We start from the raw sequence: 27,297 nt of genomic DNA on the forward strand, positions 1-27,297 counted from the left end.
CTAATCAGCTTAAGGAGATTTTGGGCTGAGACAATGGGGTTTTCTAGATATACAATCATGTCATCTGCAAACAGGGACAATTTGACTTCCTCTTTTCCTAATTGAATACCCTTTATTTCCTTCTCCTGCCTGATTGCTCTGGCCAGAACTTCCAGCACTATGTTGAATAGGAGCGGTGAGAGAGGGCATCCCTGCCTTGTGCCAGTTTTCAGAGGGAATGCTTCCAGTTTTTGCCCATTCACTATGATATTGGCTGTGGGTTTGTCGTAGATAGCTCTTATTATTTTGAGATACGTCCCATCAATACCTAATTTATTGAGAGTTTTTAGCATGAAGGGTTGTTGAATTTTGTCAAAGGCCTTTTCTGCATCTATTGAGATAATCATGTGGTTTTTGTCTTTGGTTCTGTTTATATGCTGGATTACATTTATTGATTTGCGTATGTTGAACCAGCCTTGCATCCCAGGGATGAAGCCCACTTGATCATGGTGGATAAGCTTTTTGATGTGCTGCTGGATTCGGTTTGCCAGTATTTTATTGAGGATTTTTGCATCAATGTTCATCAAGGATATTGGTCTGAAATTCTCTTTTTTGGTTATGTCTCTGCCAGGTTTTGGTATCAGGACGATGCTGGCTTCGTAAAATGTGTTAGGGAGGATTCCCTCTTTTTCTATCGATTGGAATAGTTTCAGAAGGAATGGTACCAGTTCCTCCTTGTACCTCTGGTAGAATTCAGCTGTGAATCCATCAGGTCCTGGACTCTTTTTGGTTGGTAAGCTATTGATTATTGCCACAATTTCAGAACCTGTTATTGGTCTATTCAGAGATTGAACTTCTTCCTGGTTTAGTCTAGGGAGAGTGTATTTGTCGAGGAATTTATCCATTTCTTCTAGATTTTCTTGTTTATTTGCATAGAGGTGTTTGTAGTATTCTCTGATGGTAGATTGTATTTCTGTGGGATCGGTGGTGATATCCCCTTTTTCATTTTTTATTGCATCTATTTGATTCTTCTCTCTTTTCTTCTTTATTAGTCTTGCTAGCGGTCCATCAATTTTGTTGATCTTTTCAAAAAACCAGCTCCTGAATTCATTAATTTTTTGAAGGGTTTTTTGTGTCTCTATTTCCTTCAGTTCTGCTCTGATTTTAGTTATTTCTAGCCTTCTGCTAGCTTCTGAATGTGTTTGCTCTCGCTTTTCTAGTTCTTTTAATTGTGATGTTAGGGTGTCAATTTTGGATCTTTCCTGCTTTCTCTTGTGGGCATTTAGTGCTATAAATTTCCCTCTACACACTGCTTTGAACGTGTCCCAGAGATGCCAGCATATAGAAATACAACTGATAGCTGATCTTGTGTCTTGTAAGTTTGCTGAGCTTATTTATTAGTTCTAGTAGATTTTTTTGTGGATTCATTAGGATTTTCTATATACAAAATCATGGCATCTGAATAGTGTTACTTTTACTTCCCCTATTCTAGTATGGATGTCTTTTTTTCCCTTATTCTTGCCTAATTGACCTGGCTAGAACCTTCAGTACAATGTTGAATAGAAGTGGTAAGAATGCATGTCCCTGTCTTGTTATGTATCTTAAGGGGAGTAATCAGTCTTTCACTGTAAAGTATAATGTTAACTGTGGGTTTTTTGTAGATCATCTTTATCAGGTTGCAGAAGTTCGCTTATATTGCTAGTTTGTTGAGTGTTTTTATCATGAAAGAGTATTTATTTTGTCAAATGATTTTTCTGTGTCAATTGAGATGATCATGTGATTTTTTCCATATATATATATATATAAACATTGATGGATTGTTATATGTTGAATCACTTTTGTATTCCCAGAATAAATCCCACTTGGCCTTTTGGGATCCTTTTTATGTGTTCTTAAGTTCAGTTTGCTAGCATGTTGTTGAGGATTTTTATGTTTATATTTGTAAGATATATTCACATATAGTTTTCTTGTGATATCTTCGTCTAGTTTGGGTGTTTAGGTTTCTTAGAATAAGTTGGATAGCATTTCCTCCTCTCCTATTTTTTGAAGAGTTTATGAAGAATTGGTGGTAATTATTCTCTAAATGTTTGGTAGAATTTGCCAGTGAAGCCATCTGCTCTTAGAGTTTGCTTTGTGGAAAGTTTTTTCGTTACTAAGTCAATCTCTTTATTTATTATAGGTCTATTTCACTTTTCCCATTTTAGTTTCAGTAGTTTGTGTTTTTTTTTTTTAGAAATTTGTCCATTTTATCTAGATTATCTAATTTGTTGGCATATAATTTTTCATCATAATCACTTATAATCTTTTTTACTTCTATAAGGTTGGTAGTTCTCTATTTCCTGACTATAATAATTTGAGTCCCCCTTCTCACTCACACTCTTGCTCTTGGACACTCTCACTTTCGCACTCTTGATCTCTCACTCGCACTGTCTTGTTCTTGCTCTTTTTTTTTTTTGACAATTTTTTTAGTTAGGCTACCTAAAGATATTTCTATGTTTTTTATCTTTTTTGTCTTTTTTAATCTTTTCAAAGAACCAGCTTTTGCTTTTGTTAATTTTTCTCTATTTCTAGTCTTTATCACTTTCTGCTCACACAAAGCTGGAAGATTAGCTGGAGATAAGAGCTTAGGTCCTTTCTGTTCTTTCCTAAGCATACATACAGCTGTGAGTATACATAAAGCCATATGCGTGTAGTTGGCCTTCTGGGTTCCCAGGAATATGTCACAGTTTTTCAAAGCCCCCACTTTTCTTTTAACACTTTGTTAGCGTGTTGTTTGGCCCAACTGCTATCCACTGCCTTGGATAGCCACATGTTCAACAACTGCCTCTGATTGTTTTCAACAAACACCACTGGGGAAAAGGCTGTTTACACCAAAGGAGCTCTGTGTCAAGTCAAATAAAGACAGCCTTGTGAGAGGAGTCTTCCAGGGAACCACTAGACAAGTCAAATAACAACAATTATTTGGGAATGGGGCTTTGCTGGAGTTCCAACCCCATTCTGTTCCATTCAGTAGCTACTAGGTACTGGTTTCCACTGTAATTGCTAGATGTTTGTTTCTTTCTTTTTTTTTCCCTCTCTCTCTCTTTTTTTTTTTAATGATAGAGTCTCACTCTGTTGCCCAGGCTGGAGTGCAGTGGCATGATCTTGGCTCACTGCAACCTCCGCCTCCCGGGTTCAAGCAATTCTCCTGTCTCAGCCTCATGAGTAGCTGGGATTACAGGTGTGCACCACCACACCCCGCTATTTTTGTGTGTGTGTATTTTTAGTAGATACAGGGTTTCACCATGTCGGCCAGGCTGGTTAAGAACTCCTGACCTCAAGTGATCCGCCCACTTCAGCCTCCCAAAGTGCTAGGATTACAGGCATGAGCCACCGCACCTGGCCTAGATGTTGGTTTTTAAGGCTACTGTGAAACTGGGGAGGGGGGTGGGAATAGGGCAATTTAAAATGCCACAGAGCTTACTAGTTTTACTGAGATTCAGCCATTTTATTAAATAAATGCTACCTGAATTGCTGTAAGCTATTGGTTAATTTCCAGAGTTCTAAAGTTGATTCTGATGACTTTAGTCAGTGTTCCTGTTGCTTTTATAGAGGAGAGCATTTTTAGAAGTTCTTACTCTGCCATTTTTACTACATCCCCTCCCAGTATGGATTCTTGCATGGGAAAATGATTCAGTAAAAACTAAGCTTGACATCAAACAGTGTACTAGATTTGGCAAGAAATTGACATAGTTAATATACAAATCTATATGAAAGGTATGAAAGTATAAAAATGAGCAATGGACATGAAAGGATTAATCACCGAAGAGAAAATACAGGTTGATGTTAAAGTCTGAAAAAGAAGGTTCAACCTCAAAGAAATTAAAATTAAAACAATGAGATACAATTTTTCACTATCAAATCAATAAAGATGATTATACTTATTATGATTCACAATATTGGCAAAGATGCAGTGAAATAAACATTTAAACACTATTGGTCAGAAATATAAATTTGTGTTTTCTTTCAGGAATTTAATTTGGCAATAATATGAAGTCTTTTAAAAATACCATGTGACCAAACAATTTCATTTCTAGGTATCTGTCCTGAGAAAAAAGTATAGTTGGATGAAAATTTATATAAAAAAGATAACCATTGCAGCATTATATGTAATAGTAAAAAATTGGAATTAAACTAAATGTCCAACAATAGTAGAATGGTTAAATAATTTATATTATATCCACCTTAGTTTTTTTAGTCATTAAAAATACTGTTTTAGAAGAATATTTAGTGGCATTGAATATTATTATATAGTGCTAAGCAAAAAAATAAAGATTTAGTACACAGTGTGATACAAATTTTAGGAGAAAAAGGAAGAAAAAACTGCAGAAGAATATATCAACTTGTTAACAGTTTATTTCTGGGTACGTAGGATACAAGAGGTTTTATTTTCTCATTCATACTTTTCCATTCTCTCCAAATTATATCCATTAAGGATTTATTACTTTATAATAAGGGATGTGGCGATGTATATAAAAGTAATGATCTGACATTTGTATGCAAGATAGGTAAGAAGCAGCAGCAAGTTAGAGTGGTAGTGGGAATGGGAGGGAAAAAGCAAATCCGAAAGACGTTTTATAAGAAGAAACTCTAGGATACGAAACAGATGCAGCAGATAGAGGATTTTCAGCATAATGAAAACTAGGATAGATAAGAAGAATCCTACTTGATAGGGGAAAGAAGATGTTCAGTTTTGGACAAAATTGAGGATGATTCATATCTGAGGGCTATTTCTTTATAGGTAGTTGGAAATACAGATGAAGTTCGTTTTCTTTCATTTTAGTGTGTCTTTGAAAATTATGTAGGCTTTTTTCAGATTAGTGATAATTAAGGTTTTTCACTCTTTGAAATTAGAGAGGTTTTGCTTATTATGTTCTGTATTTATTATATTACTGCTTCACTTTTCTTGAATGTTACCTTATAAAATAACTGATTATCAAATGTTAGCCTGACTTCATCTTGTTTTGCCTTGGACTGGCTCAGAGATCTCATGTTTCCACTGTTATTACACTATTATTACTCTCAGTTGTTCTTGTTGCTGTCAAAAACTATTATGTTTGAAGAAGTATAATTACTACCTGAGCAATATTTGCTTTTTAATACTGTTTTCTATAAATTTTAGGCAATGAATATTTTGACTTCAGTGCTGCTTCTATATGCAAAAGAGGAAGAAGCTTTTTGGCTTCTGGTTGCTGTATGTGAACGAATGTTGCCTGATTATTTTAATCGTCGAATTATTGGTAAAAGAAAAACCACACACACACATATGCATACACACACAAAGATGTATATTTCTTTTCTAAACAATTTCAATGTCTCTTGTCTAATTAGTAATAAATTAGAAGGACTGATGAATTATGTTGTGGTATAAAATACGAGCAATATCAAAATGTCACATTCACTGACATTCTCAAAAGAAGAGCTTTTTGTACTGAATGTATAGTTGGAAAGATTGTTTAATATGTTGCTTTTAAAAATAAAATACCTTAGCTTTGCGCAGTGGCAGTATCGTAGCCAATGAGGTCTATCCGAGGCACGATTATTGCTAATTGAAACTAAAAATAAAATACCTGGTCTGTTTCTTAACAAAAATAGAAGCATTAAGTTTATAAACTCTGTTGCTAAAACAATGGTGATCTCAAGTATCCACAGCTACTGGTGATTTTTTGTAGTTTCTTGATGGGAGGGAGATTTCAATCAGCTTAAAATCTCCTCATTTGTATGAATTATATAGATATTTGCAAGATTTTAAAGAAGGATCGAGTTCTTAGTTTGTTAATTGTATAATTTTCATTTTATTTTATTTTATTTTATTGAGACGGAGTCTTGCTCTGTCACCCAGGCTGGAGTGCGGCCACGGCTCACTGCAAGCTCCGCCTCCCGGGTTCACGCCATTCTCCTGCCTCAGCCTCCCGAGTAGCTGGGACTACAAGCGCCCGCCACCACGCCCGGCTAATTTTTTTTTTTTTTGTATTTTTAGTAGAGACGGGGTTTCACTGTGTTAGCCAGGATGGTCTCAATCTCCTGACCTCATGATCCACCCGCCTCGGCCTCCCAAAGTGCTGGGATTACAGGCGTGAGCCACCGCACCTGGCCAATATTTTCTTTAGTCATCAAATATTTACAGATCTGTGACCCCTTACCTTAAAACTTATGAATGGTCTCTTCTTTGTACTGTAATAGGCTTTCAGGATTGTGGTTAGGTCATTGATTGTACTGTCTTTCATTATAATTATTTGTGTATTTATCTTGAGTTGTGCTAGATATTAAACTCCCTGAACATGAGACTATTTCATTAATTGGTATAGCTCTTATAATACCTAGTACAGGTCTCTGCATATAATAAAGACTCAATAAATAACTCTTCAAATGAATTTGAATTGCGTTTCTGAAGTACATGACACTACTAGCAGTTATACAAAATACAGAAGAGGTTCTGAAAGAGTTCATAATTTAAGGAAGAAGAATGAGATACATAGCATGCTAATAGAAGTGGGGAGGTATAGAAACAAGTCCTTTTGAAAAATGTTTATTTTTAAACTTCTTTTGATATTTCTCTAGGTGCCTTGGTGGATCAGGCAGTCTTTGAAGAACTTATCAGGGATCACCTTCCTCAGCTGACAGAACACATGACTGATATGACATTCTTTTCCTCAGTTTCTCTCTCTTGGTTTCTCACACTTTTTATTAGTGTGCTACCTATTGAAAGTGCAGTGAATGTGGTGGACTGTTTCTTCTATGATGGAATAAAGGCCATTTTGCAACTGGGATTGGCAATACTTGACTATAATTTAGACAAACTGCTGACTTGTAAAGATGATGCTGAAGCTGTGACAGCTTTAAACAGGTATTGTAAGAACCATAACATTTAAATCTGGAGGAGATTTGAGAGATGATGTTGTTCAATCCCCTATTTTACAGAGGAAACTGAGCTCTAGAAATTTCAGTTTGTCTGAGATTACAAAACCACTTGAATGAAAGAGCTACACCTAAAGTCCAGTCCTCTATCTCCAGAAAAAATATAGCAAGAATAAATCACTTTGAAGTGAACCACTAAATTATGTACACATTTACACTAATATTGTTGATTCAGTATGCTAGGACTTTCATATTCCCAGTTTGAGCTATAAAGTGTCTATGTAGAATTAGTTCAAGCAGGAAAAGGGTAGTTGATAATGTTAAATATCCAGTGGCCGGGAAGTTATTCTGGTTTCTATGTGGTTTCAGGTGGGCCGAACTTTATTTTCCTAGTAGCTTCTGTGTGAATGCTATTTTGTATTGGAGCACATGTGTTGTATGTATGTGTATGTGTGTATGCACACATTTGTATATGCTAAATGAATAAATTTGAATGGGCAACTATCATAATGCCACATGAAATGCCATTATGTACAGAATAAAATACAAACATCTTACTCTGGCATTCAGAGCTCTGTGGTATGGGCTCAGTGTACCTTTCTTCACTTATTTCCCCCTATCTGCTTCTACATACCCTATATTCCACTCTTACTGGGCTGTGTGGTATTTGCCAAGTACTCTCTGAGTCTGTTTGCTTCCTTCAAAACCCCAAAATGATTCCTTCACTATCCCATTTCCCTCACCCATGCCCTCCTAATGCTCAACCGTCTTCAAACTCCACTTCTTGACCGGGTGCGGTGGCTCATGCCTGTAATCCCAGCACTTTGGGAGGCCGAGGCAGGCGGATCACCTGAGGTCAGGAGTTCAAGACCAGCCTGGCCAACATGGCAAAACCTCGTCTCAACTAAAAATACAAAAATTAGCCAGACATGGTGGTGGGCACCTGTAATCCCAGCTACTTGGGAGGCCGAGGCAGGAGAATTGTTTGAAATCAGGAGGCGGAGGTTGTAGTGAGCCAAGATTGCGCCATTGCATTCCAGCCTGGATGACAGAGCGAGACTCCATCTCAAAAACAAAAAACAAGTTTCACTTCTTCATAAGACCTTCCCTTGTCCTCTCAGTTGAAAGTAACCTCTAACTAACTAGGGAGAAATTAGGTGTCATTTCTCTGCTTTAATAATGGTAGTTCCACTAATTCTGGTATTACTATCACTTTTCAATAGGTTCTTTGACAACGTCACTAATAAGGATAGTCCATTGCCTTCAAATGTTCAGCAGGGTTCAAATGTGAGTGATGAAAAAACCAGTCATACTAGAGTGGATATTACAGATTTGATTAGAGAATCAAATGAGGTAAGTTTTTTCATGCCATAAATATATTACCTAGCATATTTAAAATGATTGAACTATGGTATATCTCTAGTGGTATATTAAGTGTAAGATAATAATGCAAGTAGACATACAACTTAAAATCCAACTTAACTTTTAAAATGAGTTCTGTGAACTGTTCCTAGGTTGTGTAACCTCCTGTGCCTCAATTTGATTTTCATTAAGTGAAATTAAATTCACTTGCTTTCACAAATAATGACCACTTTAAACATCTATTGCTGTATTAAAAGGTGAATTATTCTCATTATTATTATTCACTTCTTAGAGATTAAGAATTTTACCCATATTTTTGTACTTAGTCTATTCACATAGTAGATGGAATTCTCTCCAGTGAATATATTTAAAAACCAAAACGTGGGAGGTAAAAATTTGCAAAATCATTGAACAAGTCAGGAAATTACCTAGAAATAGAATCAAGGCCTCCAAGAATTGAGTCTGATAAAACTGAATTGTAAAAGAAGAAGTAGATGTTTATTATGAGTGAGTATCCACTGAAATCATATCTCTTGCAGAAATATGGTAATATTCGCTATGAAGATATACACAGTATGCGCTGTCGAAATAGGTTGTATGTGATACAGACCCTAGAGGAAACAACAAAACAGAATGTGGTAAGTATGCAACCAATGGGGAAAAACCAGTTGGAGTAAATTTTTTTCTTTAACTTTCTTTAGAAATTATCTTCTGGGCAAATAAAATGAAAAGGACTAAACTTTTGAGCTAGATCCTTGCCAAGGTTTAGCCTATGGTAAATTCTTTTTTAGAGAAAATAAATTATTTTCTTCTGGTTGAATTATGTTCCTTTCTCCAACATGTTTTGTACTATTTGACCTTCAAGACCACTGAGACAGAGTCTCGCTCTGTTGCCCAGGCTGGAGTGCAGTGGCGTGATCGCAGCTCACTGTAGCCTCTACCTCCTGGGCTCAAGACATCCTTCTTCCTCAGCCTACCGAGGAGCTGGGACTACATGCACACACCACCATGCCTGGCTAATGTTTTTAAATTTTTTTTTAGAGATAGGGTCTCAGTATGTTTCCCAGGCTGTCTCAAACCCATGGGCTCAAGAGATCCTCCTTGCCTACGCCTCCCAAAGGGTTGGGATTACTGGCGTGAGATACCACACCTAGCCTGCAGCTCAGTGTTGAATGCTATCATGTTGGCATTTAAGCATAACATATTTGTGATATGCTGCATCAGTAAGAACAGCTGATCTACATAGCAGTCAGTGCTCCAATGAATATTATTATCCTTGGATACCTAAAGTAAATACTGTGTTTTAAATGCTTGCCTTTTTAATATTTGGATGGCTCCATAAGCAGCTGTTAATATTGGTTGCCTTTGGTTAATTGGATTAATAGATTGCTGGTCAGAAGGAGGAGAGTTTTACTTTGCTGTTTATATTCTTCTGTACTGTTTGAGCTTTTATCATGACCATGTGTTATTTTTGTAAAGCTACTTGCTTAAAGGCCAAGGTCCCCAGAGATACAAATCTGGGAAGATTAACATTTCTGAAGATTCCAGGTTTAGATTTCAATTGAATAATTCAGTGAGGTTACTGTGACATAGTTAGCATAGGGCCCCTTGTTTTAGTTTTTATATGTTAGCATTTTTAAAAATTTACTGAAGTAATACATGCTCACTGTAAATAATTTAAGCATTACATAAATGTAAAAAGTAGATTCCCCACCCCAGAAGTAACCATCTTAAAATAATTTGGCATATATCCTTTCAGATCTTTTATGTAGGTGTCTGCACACATGCATATGTATTGGAAGGATATAGTTTTTGAAATGAGATCATACCAGTCACTTTGCTCTGCAACTTTTTTCATTCAGAAATAGATCATGGTTATTGAATATCAGTAAATATAGATCTACCTCACTCTTCCTAATGCATTGAATAGTATACCATAATATGGATATGCTATAATTTATTCACTGCTGATGTACATTTAATATGTCTCCCTTTTTTGCTCTTACAAATAATACTTTATGTAAACATTCTTGTATATATATTCTTTGCAAGATAGATATCTGGAAGTGGAAGCTGGGTAAAAGGGTATGCCCATTTAAAATTTGACAGGTCCCTGCCAAATTATGCTTCAAAAGATTTTGCCAAATTGTAATCCCACCAGCAGCCTGTAAGAATGCCCCTTTCCCCACATTCTCACTAACACCAGATATTTAAAATCTTGAATCTGTTGGCCAGGCATGGTGGCACACACTCGTAGTCCCAGCTGCTCAGGAAGCTGAGACGGGAGGATCACCTTGAGCCTGGGAGTTCCAGGCTACAGTAAGCTATAATCATGCCACTGCACTCCAGCCTAGGCAACAGAGCCAGACCTTGTCTCTAAAACAAACAAAACAAAACAAAATCTTCAATTTGTGCCAGTGTGATAGATCAAATATCACTTTTCATTTAAGGTTTCAATTCACTGATCACATATGTTTATTAGCCTTTTTAATTTCTTCTCTTAATTGCCTATTCATAGCCTTTGCCTATTTTTCTATGAGATTGTTCTTAAGTATTGATTTGTAGGAGCTCTTTTGACTATTAGTAGTACTAGTTCTTTGTCAGCTATATTTGTGGCCTAATATTTCCTCCTAGTCTTATTATTTCTTTCATTATCTTTATAATGTCTTTCAGATTATACAAGTTACAAATTTTCATGAAGTCTTTCTCTTTTTTATTACATAGTATCTGGGTTTCATATCAAACTTAGCAGGCTTTCCCTATTTAAAATTATACAAATTATAAAAATATTTTTTCATATTGGCCTATAGTACTGGTACTGCTTTTTTAACATTTAGAACTTTAATACACCTAGAGTATATTTTTGTTTATTATGTAATATTATGTTTTTCCAACCGAAATCACTCATTTTCTAAAAACCAATTATTAAATAGTTTATCCTCACAGTACTCTACTTTTTTCATATGCTAAATTCTTACATACATACATGGGCTTTATTTTTGGACTCTCTTTATTTGTTACTACAACAGTACCACACTCTTTCAATTACTGTAGTTTGTCTACTTTGAAACCTGGTAAGGCTTTTATTCATTTTAACAATCTGTCTTTTTAAATGTTCTTTAGTAAGCATTTTTAGTTTTCATCATGTAGGTCTTACACATTTCTTATTGGGTTTATTCTACCCCTATATATTTTATGGTTTTGCTGCTAATATGGATGAGATCATTTTTCCTTTACATTGCCTAATTGTTTATTGGCTGTGTGTGTAAAAGTTACTGATTTGGGGATGTTGCTTTTCTAAGCGGTCGCATTATTGACTTTCATTAATCGTACTATTTTTTTTTAGTTGACCTCGAATTTGCTGAATAGACAAGCATGTCATTTCCAGTCTTAGAATGTTGACCTTTCCTAACATTTATACCTCTTTTCTTTTTTCTGTGTTATTGCATTAGGTAGGATTTTCAGAGAATTATTGAATAATAGCAGTAGAACCAGGCGTCCTTGTCTTATTCTTTTTTTTTTTTTTTTTTTTTTTTGAAACTGAGTCTCACCCAGTCGCCCAGGCTGGAGTGCAGTGGCACGATCTCGGCTCACTGCAACTTCCACTTCCTGGGTTCAAGCAATTCTCCTGCCTCAGCCTCCCGAGTAGCTGAGATTACAGGTGCCTGCCACCATGCCCAGCTAATTTTTTTTTTATTAAAAAAGTGATTTATTATACACACACACATACATGCACATATATACATATGAAATTTCTATCATAGTCTTAGATATCAGAAACATTTTTTAATGCACTGTATGACGACTTTTTTTTTTCTTTTTTTTTCTTTTTTTTATTATTATACTTTAGGTTTTAGGGTACATGTGCACAATGTGCAGGTTTGTTACATATGTATCCATGTGCCATGTTGTTTTGCTGCACCTATTAACTCGTCATTTAGCATTAGGTATATCTCCTAATGCTGTCCCTCCCCCCTCCCCCCACCCAACAACAGTCCCCAGAGTGTGATGTTCCCCTTCCTGTGTCCATGAGTTCTCATTGTTCAATTCCCACCTATGAGTGAGAACATGCGGTGTTTGGTTTTTTGTCCTTGCGATAGTTTACTGAGAATGATGGTTTCCAGTTTCATCCATGTCCCTACAAAGGACATGAACTCATCATTTTTTATGGCTGCATAGTATTCCATGGTGTATATGTGCCACATTTTCTTAATCCAGTCTATCGTTGTTGGACATTTGGGTTGGTTCCAAGTCTTTGCTATCATGAATGGTGCCGCAATAAACATACGTGTGCATGTGTCTTTATAGCAGCATGATTTATAGTCCTTTGGGTATATACCCAGTAATGGGATGGCTGGGTCAAATGGTATTTCTAGTTCGAGATCCCTGAGGAATCGCCACACTGACTTCCACAATGGTTGAACTAGTTTACAGTCCCACCAACAGTGTAAAAGTGTTCCTATTTCTCCACATCCTCTCCAGCACCTGTTGTTTCCTGACTTTTTAATGATGGCCATTCTAACTGGTGTGAGATGGTATCTCACTGTGGTTTTGATTTGCATTTCTCTGATGGCCAGTGATGATGAGCATTTTTTCATGTGTTTTTTGGCTGCATAAATGTCTTCTTTTGAGAAGTGTCTGTTCATGTCCTTCGCCCACTTTTTGATGGGGTTGTTTGTTTTTTTCTTGTAAATTTGTTTGAGTTCATTGTAGATTCTGGATATTAGCCCTTTGCCAGATGAGTAGGTTGCAAAAATTTTCTCCCATTCTGTAGGTTGCCTGTTCACTCTGATGGTAGTTTCTTTTGCTGTGCAGAAGCTCTTTAGTTTAATTAGATCCCATTTGTCAATTTTGGCTTTTGTTGCCATTGCTTTTGGTGTTTTAGACATGAAGTCCTTGCCCACGCCTATGTCCTGAATGGTATTGCCTAGGTTTTCTTGTAGGATTTTAATGGTTTTAGGTCTAACATATAAGTCTTTAATCCATCTTGAATGAATTTTTGTATAAGGTGTAAGGAAGGGATCCAGTTTCAACTTTCTCCATATGGCTAGCCAGTTTTCCCAGCACCATTTATTAAATAGGGAATCCTTTCCCCATTGCTTGTTTTTGTCAGGTTTGTCAAAGATTAGATAGTTGTAGATATGCGGCATCATTTCTGAGGGCTCTGTTCTGTTCCATTGATCTATGTCTCTGTTGTGGTACCAATACCATGCTGTTTTGGTTACTGTAGACTTGCAGTATAGTTTGAAGTCAGGTAGCGTGATGCCTCCAGCTTTGTTCTTTTGGCTTAGGATTGACTTGGCGATGCGGGCTCTTTTTTGGTTCCATATGAACTTTAAAGTAGTTTTTTCCAATTCTGTGAAGAAAGTCATTGGTAGCTTGATGGGGATGGCATTGAATCTATAAATTACTTTGGGCAGTATGGCCATTTTCACGATATTGATTCTTCCAACCCATGAGCATGGAATGTTCTTCCATTTGTTTGTGTCCTCTTTTATTTCATTGAGCAGTGGTTTGTAGTTCTCCTTGAAGAGGTCCTTCATGTCCCTTGTAAGTTGGATTCCTAGGTATTTTATTCTCTTTGAAGCAATTGTGAAAGGGAGTTCACTCATGATTTGGCTCTCTGTTTGTCTGTGATTGGTGTACAAGAATGCTTGTGATTTTTGTACATTGATTTTGTATCCTGAGACTTTGCTGAAGTTGCTAATCAGCTTAAGGAGATTTTGGGCTGAGACGATGGGGTTTTCTAGATATACAATCATGTCATCTGCAAACAGGGACAATTTGACTTCCTCTTTTCCTAATTGAATACCCTTTATTTCCTTCTCCTGCCTGATTGCTCTGGCCAGAACTTCCAGCACTATGTTGAATAGGAGTAGTGAGAGAGGGCATCCCTATCTTGTGCCAGTTTTCAAAGGGAATGCTTCCAGTTTTTGCCCATTCGGTATGATATTGGCTGTGGGTTTGTCATAGATAGCTCTTATTATTTTGAGATACGTCCCATCAATACCTAATTTATTGAGAGTTTTTAGCATGAAGGGTTGTTGAATTTTGTCAAAGGCCTTTTCTGCATCTATTGAGATAATCATGTGGTTTTTGTCTTTGGTTCTGTTTATATGCTGGATTACATTTATTGATTTGCGTATGTTGAACCAGCCTTGCATCCCAGGGATGAAGCCCACTTGGTCATGGTGTATAAGCTTTTTGATGTGCTGCTGGATTCGGTTTGCCAGTATTTTATTGAGGATTTTTGCATCAATGTTCATCAAGGATATTGGTCTGAAATTCTCTTTTTTGATTATGTCTCTGCCAGGCTTTGGTATCAGGACGATGCTGGGCTCATAAAATGGGTTAGGGAGGATTCCCTCTTTTTCTATCAATTGGAATGGTTTCAGAAGGAATGGTACCAGTTCCTCCTTGTACCTCTGGTAGAATTCGGCTGTGAATCCATCAGGTCCTGGACTCTTTTTGGTTCGTAAGCTATTGATTATTGCCACAATTTCAGAGCCTGTTATTGGTCTATTCAGAGATTCAACTTCTTCCTGGTTTAGTCTTGGGAGGGTGTATTTGTCGAGGAATTTATCCATTTCTTCTAGATTTTCTAGTTTATTTGCATAGAGGTGTTTGTAGTATTCTCTGATGGTAGATTGTATTTCTGTGGGATTGGTGGTGATATCCCTTTTTCATTTTTTATTGCATCTATTTGATTCTTCTCTCTTTTCCTCTTTATTAGTCTTGCCAGCGGTCTATCAATTTTGTTGATCTTTTCAAAAAAACAGCTCCTGGATTCATTCATTTTTTGAAGAGTTTTTTGTGTCTCTATTTCCTTCAGTTCTGCTCTGATTTTAGTTATTTCTTGCCTTCTGCTAGCTTTTCAATGTGTTTGCTCTTGCTTTTCTAGTTCTTTTAATTGTGATGTTAGGGTGTCAATTTTGGATCTTTCCTGCTTTCTCTTGTGGGCATTTAGTGCTATAAATTTCCCTCTACACACTGCTTTGAATGTGTCCCAGAGTTGTGTCTTTGTTCTCTTTGGTTTCAAAGAACATCTTTATTTCTGCCTTCATTTCATTATGTACCCAGTAGTCATTCAGGAGCAGGTTGTTCAGTTTCCATGTAGTTGAGCAGTTTTGAGTGAGTTTCTTAATCCTGAGTTCTAGTTTGATTGCACTGTGTTCTGAGAGACAGTTTGTTATAATTTCTGTTCTTTTACATTTGCTGAGGAGAGCTTTACTTCCAACTATGTGGTCAATTTTGGAATGGGTGTGGTGTGGTGCTGAAAAAAATGTATATTCTGTTGATTTGGGGTGGAGAGTTCTGTAGATGTCTATTAGGTCCACTTTGTGCAGAGCTAAGTTCAATTCCTGGATATCCTTGTTAACTTTCTGTCTCATTGATCTGTCTAATGTTGTCAGTGGGGTGTTAAAATCTCCCATTATTATTGTGTGGGAGTTTAAGTCCCTTTGTAGGTCACTCAGGACTTGCTTTATGAATCTGGGTGCTCCTGTGTTGGGTGCATATATATTTAGGATAGTTAGCTCTTCTTGTTGAATTGATCCCTTTACCATTATGTAATGGCCTTCTTTGTCTCTTTTGATCTTTGTTGGCTTAAAGTCTATTTTATCAGAGACTAGGATTGCAACCCCTGCCTTTTTTTGTTTTCCATTTGCTTGATAGATCTTCCTCCATCCCTTTATTTTGAGTCTATATGTGTCTCTGCATGTGAGATGGGTTTCCTGAATACAGCACACTGATGGGTCTTGACTTCTTATCCAGTTTGCCAGTCTGTGTCTTTTAATTGGAGCATTTAGCCCATTTACATTTAAAATTAATATTGTTATGTGTGAATTTGATCCTGTCATTATGATGTTAGTTTGTTATTTTGCTCGTTAGTTGATGCAGTTTCTTCCTAGCCTTGATGGTCTTTACAATTTGGCATGTTTTTGCAGGGGCTGGTACTGGTTGTTCCTTTCTATGTTTAGTGCTTCCTTCAGGAGCTCTTTTAGGGCAGGCCTGGTGGTGACAAAATTACTCAGCATTTGCTTGTCTGTAAAGTATTTTATTTCTCTTTCACTTATGAAGCTTAATTTGGCTGGATATGAAATTCTGGGTTGAAAATTCTTTTCTTTAAGAATGTTGAATATCGGCCCCCACTCTCTTCTGGCTTGTAGAGTTTCTGCCGAGATATCAGCTGTTAGTCTGATGGGCTTCCCTTTGTGGGTAACCCGACCTTTCTCTCTGGCTGCCCTTAACATTTTTTCCTTCATTTCAACTTTGTTGAATCTGACAATTATGTGTCTTGGAGTTGCTCTTCTCAAGGAGTATCTTTGTGGCGTTCTCTGTATTTCCTGAATCTGAATGTTGGCCTGCCTTGCTAGATTAGGGAAGTTCTCCTGGATAATATCTTGCAGAGTGTTTTCCAACTTGGTTCCATTCTCCCCATCATTTTCAGGTACACCAATCAGACGTAGGTTTGGTCTTTTCACATAGTCCCAAATTTCTTGGAGGCTTTGTTCGTTTCTTTTTATTCTTTTTTCTCTAAACTTCCCTTCTCGCTTCATTTCATTCATTTCATCTTCCATCACTGATACCCTTTCTTCCAGTTGATCACATCGGCTACCGAGGCTTCTGCAATCTTCGCGTTGTTCTCGAAAGTTGGCTTTCAGCTCCATCAGCTCCTTTAAGCCCTTCTCTTCATTGGTTATTCTAGTTATCCATTCGTCTAATTTTTTTTCAAAGTTTTTAACTTCTTTGCTATTGTTTTGAATTTCCTCCCGTAGCTCGGAGTAGTTTGATCATCTGAAGCCTTCTTCTCTCAACTCGTCAAAGTCATTCTCCGTCCAGCTTTGTTCCGTTGCTGGTGAGGAACTGCATTCCTTTGGAGGAGGAGAGGTGCTCTGCTTTTTAGAGTTTCCAGTTTTTCTGCTCTGTTTTTTCCCCATCTTTGTGGTTTTATCTACTTTTGGCCTTTGATGATGGTGATGTACAGATGGGTTTTTGGTATGGATGTCCTTTCTGTTTGTTAGTTTTCCTTCTACCAGACAGGACCCTCAGCTGCAGGTCTGTTGGAGTTTGCTAGAGGTCCACTCCAGACCCTGTTTGGCTGGGTGTCAGCAGCGGTGGCCGTCTTCTGTGTTGCTCACGCTGGAAGCTGTAGACCGGAGCTGTTCCTATTCGGCCATCTTGGCTCCCCACATTTTCTTTATCCAGTCTACTGTTGATGGGCATCTAAGTTGATTCCATGTCTTTGCTATTGCGAATAATGCTGTGACATACATACACATACATGTGTCTTTATGGTAGAATAATTTATATTCCTTTAGGTATATGCCCTGCCCAGTAATGGGATTTCTGAGTTGAATGGTAGTTCTCTGTTAAGTTCTTTGTGATATCTTCAAACTGCTTTCCACAGTGGCTGACTTAATTTACATTTCCACCAGCAGTGTATTAGCATTCCCTTTACTCCAAAACCTCACCAGCATCTTGTTATTTTTTGACTTTTTAATAATCACCATTCTGATTGTGTGAGATGGTATCTCATTGTGATTTTGATTTGCATTTCTCTAATGATTAGTGATGTTGATCATGTGCTTGTTGGCTGCATGTAGGTCTTCTTTCGAAAAGTGTCTGTTCATGGAGTTTTTTTATTTTTTTTGTGTGGAGTTGTTTGTTTTTTTTATGGAGTTGTTTCATTTTTGGGTTTTGGTTTTTTTTTTTTTTTTTTTTTTGAGACAGAGTCTCACTCTGTCTCCCAGGCTGGAGTGCAGTGGTGCGATCTTGGCTCACTGCAAGCTCCGCCTCCCAGGTTCACGCCATTCTCCTGCCTCAGCCTCCCGAGTAGCTGGGACTACAGGCATCTGCCACCATGCCCAGCTAATTTTTTGTGTTTTTAGTAGAGACAGGGTTTCACTGCGTTAGCCAGGATGGTCTCAATCTCCTGACCTCGTGATCCACCCGCCTCAGCTTCCCAAAGTGCTGGGATTACAGGCATGAGCCACCGCACCCGGCCTGGTTTTTAATTTTTTAAGTTCCTATGGATTCTGGATATTAGACCTTTGTCAGATGCATAGTTTGCAAATATTTTCTCCCATTCTGTAGGTTGTCTGTTTACTCTGTTGATAGTTTCTTTTACTGTGCAGAAGCTCCTTAGTTTAATTAGTCTCATTTGTCAAATTTTATTTTTGTTGCAATTACTTTTGGCATCTTTGTCGTGAAATCTTTGCCACCGCCTATATCTAGAATGGTACTCCCTAGGTTTTCTTCAAGGCTTTTTATAGTTGTAGGTTTTACATTTAAGTCTTTAATCCATCTTGAGTTTATTTTTGTATATGGTGAAAGGTAGGGATCTAGTTTCAATCTTCTACATATGGTTAGCCAGTTATCCCAGCACCATTTATTGAATAGGGTGTCCTTTCCCCATTGCTTGTTATCATTGACTTTGTTAAAGATCAGATGGTTATAGGTGTGCAGCTTTATTTCCGGGCACTCCATTCTGTTCCGTTAGACTATGTGTGTTTTTGTACCTGTACCATGCTGATTTGGTTACTATAGCCTTGTAGTATAGTTTGAAGGTGAAAAACGTGATGCCTCTAGCTTTGTTCATTTTGCTTAGTATTGCTTTGGCTATTTGGGCTCCTTTCTGGTTCCATATGGATTTTCTAGAATAGTTTTTTCTAATTCTGTGAAGAATGTCATTGGTAGTTTGATAGGAATAGCACTGAATCTGTAAATTGCTTTGGTTGGTATGGCCTTTTTAACAATATCGATTCTTCCTATCCATGAGCATGGAATGTTTTTCATTTGCTTGTGTCACCTCTGATTTCTTTGAGAAATGTTTTGTAATTCCCATTGTAGAGATCTTTCACCTCCATAGTTAGCTGTATTCCTAGGTATTTTACTCTTTTTTTGGCTATTGTGAGTAGGATTGAGTTCTTGATTTGGCTCTCAGCTTGGACTTTGTTGGTACATAGAAACACTACTGATTTTTGTATATTGATTTTTGTATTCTGAAACTTTCCCAAAGTTGTTTACTAAATCTAGGAGCTTTTGAGCTGAGACTGTGGGGTTTTCTACATATAGAATCATATCATCTGCAAACAGAAATAGTTTGACTTCCTCTGTTCCTATTTGGATGCCTTTCATTTCTTTCTCTTGCCTGATTGTTCGGGCTAGGACTGTCCGTACTATGTTGAACCAGAGTGGTGAGAGTGGGCATCCTTGTCTTCTGGTTCTCAAGGGGAATGCTTCCAGCTTTTACCCATTCAGTATGATTTTGGTTGTGGATTTGTCATAAATGGCTCTTATTATTTTGAGATACAGTTCTTCAATGCCTAGTTTGTTGAGGCTTTTTAACACGAAGGGATGTTGAATCTTATTGAAAGCTTTTTCTGCATCTATTGAGATGATCGTGTGGTTTTTGTTTTAGTTCTGTTTTTGTGATGAATTGTATTAATTGATTTGTGTATGTTGAACCAACCTTGTATCCCAGGGATAAAGCATCCTTGCTCATGGTGTGTTAGCGTTTTGATGTGCTGCTAGATTTGGTTTGCTAGTAGTTTGTTGAGGATTTTTGCATCTGTTCTCCTCAAGGATATTGGCCTGAAGTTTTCTCTTTTTTTGTTGTGTCTCTGCCAGTTATTGGTAGCAGAATGACACTGGCCTAAAAGAATGCGTTAATGAGGAGTCATTTCTCCTCAATTTTTTGGAATACTTTCAGTAGGAATGGTACCAGCTCTTCTTTATATGTCTGGTAGAATTTGGCTGTGAATCCATCTGGTCCTGGGCTTTTTATGATTGATGTGTGTGTCTGTGTGTGTCTGTGTGTGTGTGTGTTTCTGATTCAATTTTAGAACTTGTTTTTGGTTTCAATTTCTTCCTGGTCCAATCTTGGCAGGTTGTGTGTTTCCAGGAATTTATCATTTCTTCTAGATTTTCTAGTTTGTGTGCATAGAGGTGTTCATAGTAGTCTCTGAGGGTATTTTTTGTATTTCTGTGGGGTCGGTGGCAATGTCTCTTTGTCGTTTCTGATTGTGTCTATTTGTATCATCTCTTTTTTTCTTTATTAGTTTAGCTAGTGGTCTATCAGTCTTATTTATTCTTTTAAATAGCCAACTCATGGATTCATTGATCTTTTGTATGGGTTTTCATGTCTTGATTTCATTCAGATCAGCTCTGATTTTGGTAATTTCTTGTCTTCTGCTAGCTTTGGGGTTGGTTTGTTCTTGTTTTCCTAGTTCCTCTAGGTGTGATGTTAGGTTGTTAATTTCAGATCTTTCTAACTTTTTTATGTGAGCATTTATGCTATAAACTTCCTTATTAACACTGCTTTAACTGTGTACCAGAGATTCTGATATGTTGTATCTTTATTCTCATTAGTTTTAAATAATTTCTTGATTTCTTCCTTAGTTTCATTGCTTACCTAAAAGACATTCAGGAGCAGATTGTTTAATTTTTATGTGATTGTATAGTTTTGAGCAATCTTCTTAGTATTTATTTTCATTTTTATTTTGCTATGGTCCAAGAGTATAGTTGTTATGATTTTGGGTTTTTTGAATTTGCTGAGGATTGTTTTATGTCTGATTGTGTGGTTAATTTTAGAGTATGTGCCATGTGCAGATGAGAAGAATATATTCTGTTGTTTTGGGGGAAAAGTTCTGTAGATATCTGCTAGGTCCATTTGGTCAAGTGTTGAGTTCAGGTCCCGAATATCTTTGTTAGTTTTCTGCCTTGATGATATGTCTAATACTGTCAGTGGGGTGTTGAAGTCCCACACTATTATTGTGTAGTTATCTAAGTCTCTTTATAGGCCTCTAAGAACCTGTTTCATGAATCTGAGTGCTCCTGTGTTGACTGCATATATATTTAAGATAGTTGTCTTCTTGTTGACTTGCACGCTTTACCATTATATAATTGCTTTTTCGTTTTGTTTTGTTGTTGTTGTTGTTGTTGGCCTAAAGTCTGTTTTGTCTGAAATCAGAATAGCAAGCCCTGCTTTTTCCTGTTTTCCATTTGCTTGGTAGATTCTTCCTCAACCTTTTACTTTGAGCCTTTGGATGTCATTGCATGTGAGATAGGTCTCTTGAAGACATCATACAGTTGCATCTCACTATCTTATCCAACTTGCCACTCTGTGCCTTTTAATTAGGGCAGTCTGGTTACATTCTGGTTAGCCTGTTTACATTCAAGGTTAATATTAATATGTGTAGATTTGATCCTGTCATCATGTTGTTAGCTGATTATTATGCAAAATTGATTGTGTAGTTGCTTTATTGTGTCAATAGTCTATGTACTTGTGTTTTTGTAGTGGCTGATAATCGTCTTTCCTTTCCATATTTAGCACTCCTTTCAAGACCTCTTGTAAGGCAGATCTAATGAACATGAATTACCTTAGCATTTGCTTGTCTGAGAAGGATCTTATTTCTCCTTTGCTTATGAAGCTTAGTTTGGCTGAATACGAAATTCTTGGCTGGAGTTTCTTTTCTTTAAGAATGCTGAATATAGGCCCTCAATCTTTTTTGGCTTGTAGCATTTCTGCTGAATAGTACACTGTTAGGCTAATGGGATTTCCTTCTTAGGTGACCTGCTGCTTATCTCTAGCTGCCTTTAATATTTTTTCTTTCCTGTTGACCTTGGAGAATCTGATGACTGTGTGGCTTGGGGATGGTCATCTTATATAGTATCTCGCAGGGGTTCTCTGCATTTCCAGAATTTAATGTTGTCCTGTCTAGCAAAGTTGGAGAAATGTTCATTTATTTTTGTCTAAGTTAATTCAGAGAACCAGTCTTCGAGTTCTGAGATTCTTTCCTCAGCTTGGTCTATTCTGTTGATAATGCTTGTGATAGTATTATGAAATTCTTATGGTAAGTTTTTCAGCCCTATCAGATCAGTTTGATTCTTTCTTAAAATGGTCATTTTGTCTTTCACCTCCTGTATCATTTTACTGTATTCCGTAGATTCCTTGGATTGGGTTTCAACATTCTCCCGAATCTCAATGATTTTCATTTCTATGTATATTCTGAATTATATGTCTGTCATTTCAGCCATTTCAGCCTGGCTAAGAACCACTGCTGGGGAACTAGTGCAGTTGTTTGGAGGTAAAGTGACACTCTGGTTTTTTGAGTTGCCAGCGTTCTTGTGCTGGTTCTTTCTCATCTGCGTGAGCTGATATTCCTTTAATCTCTGAAGTTGTTTTCCTTTGGATGGGTTTTTTTTGCTTTTATCTTCTTTGATGCCCTTGGGGGTTTGATTGTGGTATAAGGTGGGTTCAGTTGACTGGCTTTGATTTTGAAGATTTCAGATGGCCAAGGCTCACCTGAGCTCTCCTGAGATGAGTGTGCTACCTCTGCGGGGCTGGTACCAGACCCCCAGCTTTGTTCTCTGGGCCCTCGGGACTAGGAACCTGCTCTGCCAGAGAGACCAAGGTGTTCCCAGTCCACTGGCCTCAACACTGCAATGGAGGTGCTAGCCAAAACACTTAGTCGGGGTGGTGGCGGTAGAATCCATGCTTGCTCGTGCATGCCAGCATCCGTGGCAGCGTGGCAGCGTACACATGCATTGGCTCAGGCTGGGTGCTGGTAGGAGCCTTTACCTTAAGTTTTCACAGGTGGTGTATACTGGCAGAATATTTTAGTGTTGTCTTTTGGGCTTCAATCCAGTAGGTGGCGCTTAAGAATGTTAGCCAGAAGATAGCTTCTTGCTCTGCTGCATGGCTCCAGGGTAGTGGTCTGTGATTGGGGACAGGGAGATGGCCCATTCACCTAGTCCACCCCTGGGCCTTGGAGGAACCCCCTCTGATTACTGGCTTCATGCCCGCATTTCTTTTGTTGGGTGTTCTGGTCCACAGGGCTCCCTCAGGTAGGAGCCACAGTTGGCAAACAGGTCTTACCATTACTGGGTCGGCCCTGTGGAGGGAGGCACACACCACCCCTCTATCAACCTGCGAACCTGGGTGTCTCATCTCTCAGTGATGCTTGGGCACCACCTAAGCCAGAAAGTCCCGCCCAGCTAGGAGCTGCGGGGGTGAGTAGTGTCACCTAATCTGCTGTCCAAGTGCATCCTGAGGGTACCAGGGGTTGCAACTGCCAGCACAGTTTAGGCAGAAGCTTGACCACTGGACTGGAAGCTCTAACAGGCATTGCCCACCTGGCTACCAGTGGCGGAGTGTGGTGGGGTCACCTGTCCTGCCTGTTGGGTGTTTCCAGTGACAACAGGATGTTGCAGCAACTGGCTGAGTTCAGGCAGAAGCGGGACATCTGGGCTGGAAGCTCCAGCAGGTGTTGCTCGCCTGGCTACCAGTGACAGGAGTGGGTGGGGTCGTCTGCCCTGCCGTGTAGGTGTTTCATGGGACAACAGGAGGCTGCAGCCTCTGGCTGATTTCAGGCAGAAGCGGGAGTGCTGGGCTGGAAGCTGGCACCAAGCCTTGTCTGGTGAGGAGGGTGGACCAATCCTACTGCTCCCAAGCACCGTGACTGTGGCCTCTACTGAGGCTGTGGCGCTGGTGTTGGTCTGTTCTGGGATCCAAGGCTTGTAGAGGTCCCCTTGGACTTAAGAGTTGCCTCCGCAAACCGTCTGGGTGGCTCTCTGCCTCAGTTTAGAGGTGAGGTGGGAGGATGAGAGAGGCGAGTAGGGGGTTAGGGCAGGGGAATTCTCCCACTCCCAGCCTTACACAGATCCCCATGGAGAGTGTGAATTACCCTCTCCCGTATTGGGGAGCTTCTCCTGACTCCACATTGATGCCAGATAGGCTGCTGCCCAGCTTCACTCCTCTCTGCTGTCTGTGTCCCCATGCTGCTTTGATGGTTCCCAGTGTGGTTTCTTAGATGATCGGCTTTTAGGGTCAGTTTTCACTAAACTCTTTGTTTCCCCTCCATAAGAGAGCAGCACGCATGATCTGCTTCTAGTTTGCCATATTGGCCTCTCCCGTGCTGGGCACCTTTTTTTGGGGGGGGGGCAGGGGGGACAGTCTCACTCTGTCGCCCAGGCTGGAATATAGTGGCATGATCTTGGCTCACTGCAACCTCTGCCTCCCAGGTTCAAGTGATTCTTGTGCCTCAGTCTCCCGAGTAGCTGCGATTACAGGCATACGACACCACACCTGGCTAATTTTTGTATTTTTAGTAGAGACAGGGTTTCACCAAGTTGGCCAGGCTGGTCTTGAACTCCTGGCCTCAAGTGATCTGCCTGCCTTGGCCTCCCAAGTGCTGGGATTACAGGCATGAGCCACCATGCCTCTGCCGGGCACTTTAAATGACCTCTGTATCCATGCTTAAATTATCCACTTCTCAGTGATTGTCATTTGTGATTTCTTTCATCTCACTTGCCAGAAATTTGTTTATCTTATTGATTTTTTCAGTAAACCAGCTCTTAATTTTATTTACTGAGTCTACTGTTTTTTTTAATTTTCCCTATTTCATCAATTCTAGCTTTTTTCTTTACCTTTGCTTTCAAATTTCTTAGATAACATAATGATTGTACCATTAGTCCTTCTTCTTCATGGAATAGGATAAAAGTACATATTTTCTAAGCTTATTACTTCTTGGATTATGTTTTTTGGCATAGAGAGGGAATGTACATCTCCCAATGCCTTTGAAGTATTTAATGGCAACCTCACATGATGACTAGATATGCTGCTTATGTGGCAAGAGAGGAATATATGGAATAAGACTTAGAATACTGTTACTTATATTTATAGACATTAAGTGGCTGTTCTTTGGCAGTGATTTCTGAGTATGAAGAGATGAATATCAAAGTACATATTACAGTAGAATTGAACTAGTCTACTACTACTTTTTAAAAAGGATAAAATAGATAATAACTTTATAATACAATAACTTATGATAACTTTTTATTATTCATTTAAGAAGTTAAAAGACAAATATTTTCTTCTAGCAGAGAGAGACTCTAAGTAAATTCAAAGAGAATTTCTTTACTGCAATGTTAAACTCTGTGTACTAAATTGCTTTTAATCTTTTTAAAGTTGCGTGTTGTATCACAAGATGTGAAATTGAGCCTTCATGAATTGGATGAACTTTATGTCATCTTTAAGGTACTGTTGTTCTTCTTTAAATGAAAAATTATCCTTTTTTTTAGCAGAATTGTATCACAGCCATTCTAATTATTTTTATCTTTATTTTAGCAGACATGATTTTTAAAATCTTCCAAAATTACTTTTTCTAATTAGTAACTTTCCTTTTTTATTTATTTTTAATAGAAAGAGCTGTTTTTATCTTGTTATTGGTGTTTGGGTTGTCCGGTATTGAAGCATCATGACCCCAGTCTGCCATATTTGGAACAGTATCAGATTGACTGCCAGCAGTTCAGAGCGTTGTATCACTTGTTGAGTCCCTGGGCTCATTCTGCAAATAGAGACTCACTAGCTTTATGGACATTCAGATTGTTGGATGAAAACTCGGATTGCCTTATAAACTTCAAAGAATTCTCCTCTGCAATTGGTAAGATTATTTTTTTTAAGCAAAAAAAAAGGTGCTCCTAGAAATACTTGGTACTGCATATTATTGCCAATTTAGTCAGATTATATCACCACGGGTTACAGTGTGTTTAGCTTTAGTAATAAATGGACCCTTTTCTGCATTTGTTGCTAAATCTAAGTATTTTGATATTATATTCCCCAACCCTTTCAGAAAAGCAAGCTGTTAGATGTGAGTGTTTTAAGGGTTAACATAAGGAAGATAACGTCCCATTTTCCCACACTCAGATGCATGGGTACTACCGAAGGACTTCCCCCACCCCACCAACCTCCCCGTAAAAATTCAACCACATAGCCTAGAAGAGTAGTAGATAAATACCCAGCAAACATGTTGTACCTACAGATAGTCAAGATGTTGCACCTGTAGATATTGTTCGTTTGCTTTTCCAGATACCCCAGCATGCTTTCTTATCAGGGATCGCCCCTTGAAGAACAGTTCTCTCCTGCACAGGCCTCATTCAAAAGAAAAGAGAAATCTGAGATTGGGGAAAAGAGCTAGGAAAGAGAGCATTTTACTTTTTTGATAAAGAGTATTTTGCTTATACAGTTATACACTTGAAGGAGAGCATCTGACTGACTAGGTGGTTATTTAATTGTTAGCTTAAGTAACAAGTTTCTAAATCCTAATTTTTGACTAATATCTATATCTTAATTAATCTTTGTTGCTGAAATTGATTGAATGTTCTTTAGATACATGATTATTTACAATTGAATTTTATTGAACAGACATAATGTACAATGGAAGTTTTACTGAGAAGCTTAAGCTGCTTTTTAAGCTACATATTCCTCCAGGTAAGAGTTTACCAGTCTTTAATGATTTACAGCAGGAATTTATTCCATTTTAGCAAGTATAATTACAGATTTTTTTAACAACTAAACTAATTTTCAACATGATATGAGATCGTTGCTTCATTGTGGCCCTCAAATTATATTATGACTACTTTTGCTGATATAGATACAGTGATCTTCTATGGAAGAGATTCCGTGTAACATAGGGCCTACAAGTTTCCTTCCTGTTAGTAGTCAATGTAATGATAAGTAGTTTGTATATAAGAATTACGTATCATTTGATTGTTGGTATAATGTTGAATTGTTGTTGTTGTCATTAGAGTGGAAATTAACTTTAGACAAACTGCTAAACTTGTGAAATACTAAAAATTATTCACAAAAATGGGACAAGGCAGCAGGGATATTAAATATTTTAAAAAGAAAGCACAATAAACGCTATCATTTATTAAGCAGTTGCTCTGTCAAGACATTAACTTTACATGCATTTTTTAAATTCAATTCTCACAATATCCCTGATAGGTGGTATTATCCTTCCAATTTTGATAAGGAAACTGAGAGCTGGAAAGATAAAAATTTGCCAAAGATCACATCGCTAATAAATTGCATAGCAAACTGAAGTCTGACTCCAAAGCTCACATTTCTTTATATTCTTCCGTACTACCTCAAAATTACCACACCATTCAGTTTACTTGTTTTTCCCACTGACCTGAAGAGGATGCCTGGCCAAGGCCTGATCCCTACTTTGTGAAAACAGTCTTAGGCTTTAAACTGAAGGAGCATTGCAAAAG

The 27,297-nt window shown here is 38.0% G+C and overlaps 1 protein-coding gene and 1 pseudogene across 2 annotated transcripts in view; both read left to right on the forward strand.

Moving 5' to 3' along the window:
• The window catches only part of TBC1D8B (TBC1 domain family member 8B), a 74,701-nt gene that overhangs the window by 37,805 nt on the left and 9,599 nt on the right, over positions 1–27,297 (forward strand). For both annotated transcript variants that reach the window (XM_055268600.2, XM_063635237.1), the window contains exons 11-17: positions 5,141–5,258; positions 6,580–6,865; positions 8,100–8,229; positions 8,778–8,876; positions 25,211–25,279; positions 25,445–25,685; positions 26,447–26,512. In XM_055268600.2, the coding sequence (XP_055124575.1) occupies positions 5,141–5,258; positions 6,580–6,865; positions 8,100–8,229; positions 8,778–8,876; positions 25,211–25,279; positions 25,445–25,685; positions 26,447–26,512 (1,009 nt within the window). The remainder of the gene's footprint in view (positions 1–5,140; positions 5,259–6,579; positions 6,866–8,099; positions 8,230–8,777; positions 8,877–25,210; positions 25,280–25,444; positions 25,686–26,446; positions 26,513–27,297) is intronic.
• Positions 5,507–5,633, forward strand: LOC129476654 (uncharacterized; annotated as a pseudogene).

The sequence above is a fragment of the Symphalangus syndactylus genome, chromosome X, assembly GCF_028878055.3.
Source record: "Symphalangus syndactylus isolate Jambi chromosome X, NHGRI_mSymSyn1-v2.1_pri, whole genome shotgun sequence".
Taxonomy (NCBI): domain Eukaryota; kingdom Metazoa; phylum Chordata; class Mammalia; order Primates; family Hylobatidae; genus Symphalangus; species Symphalangus syndactylus.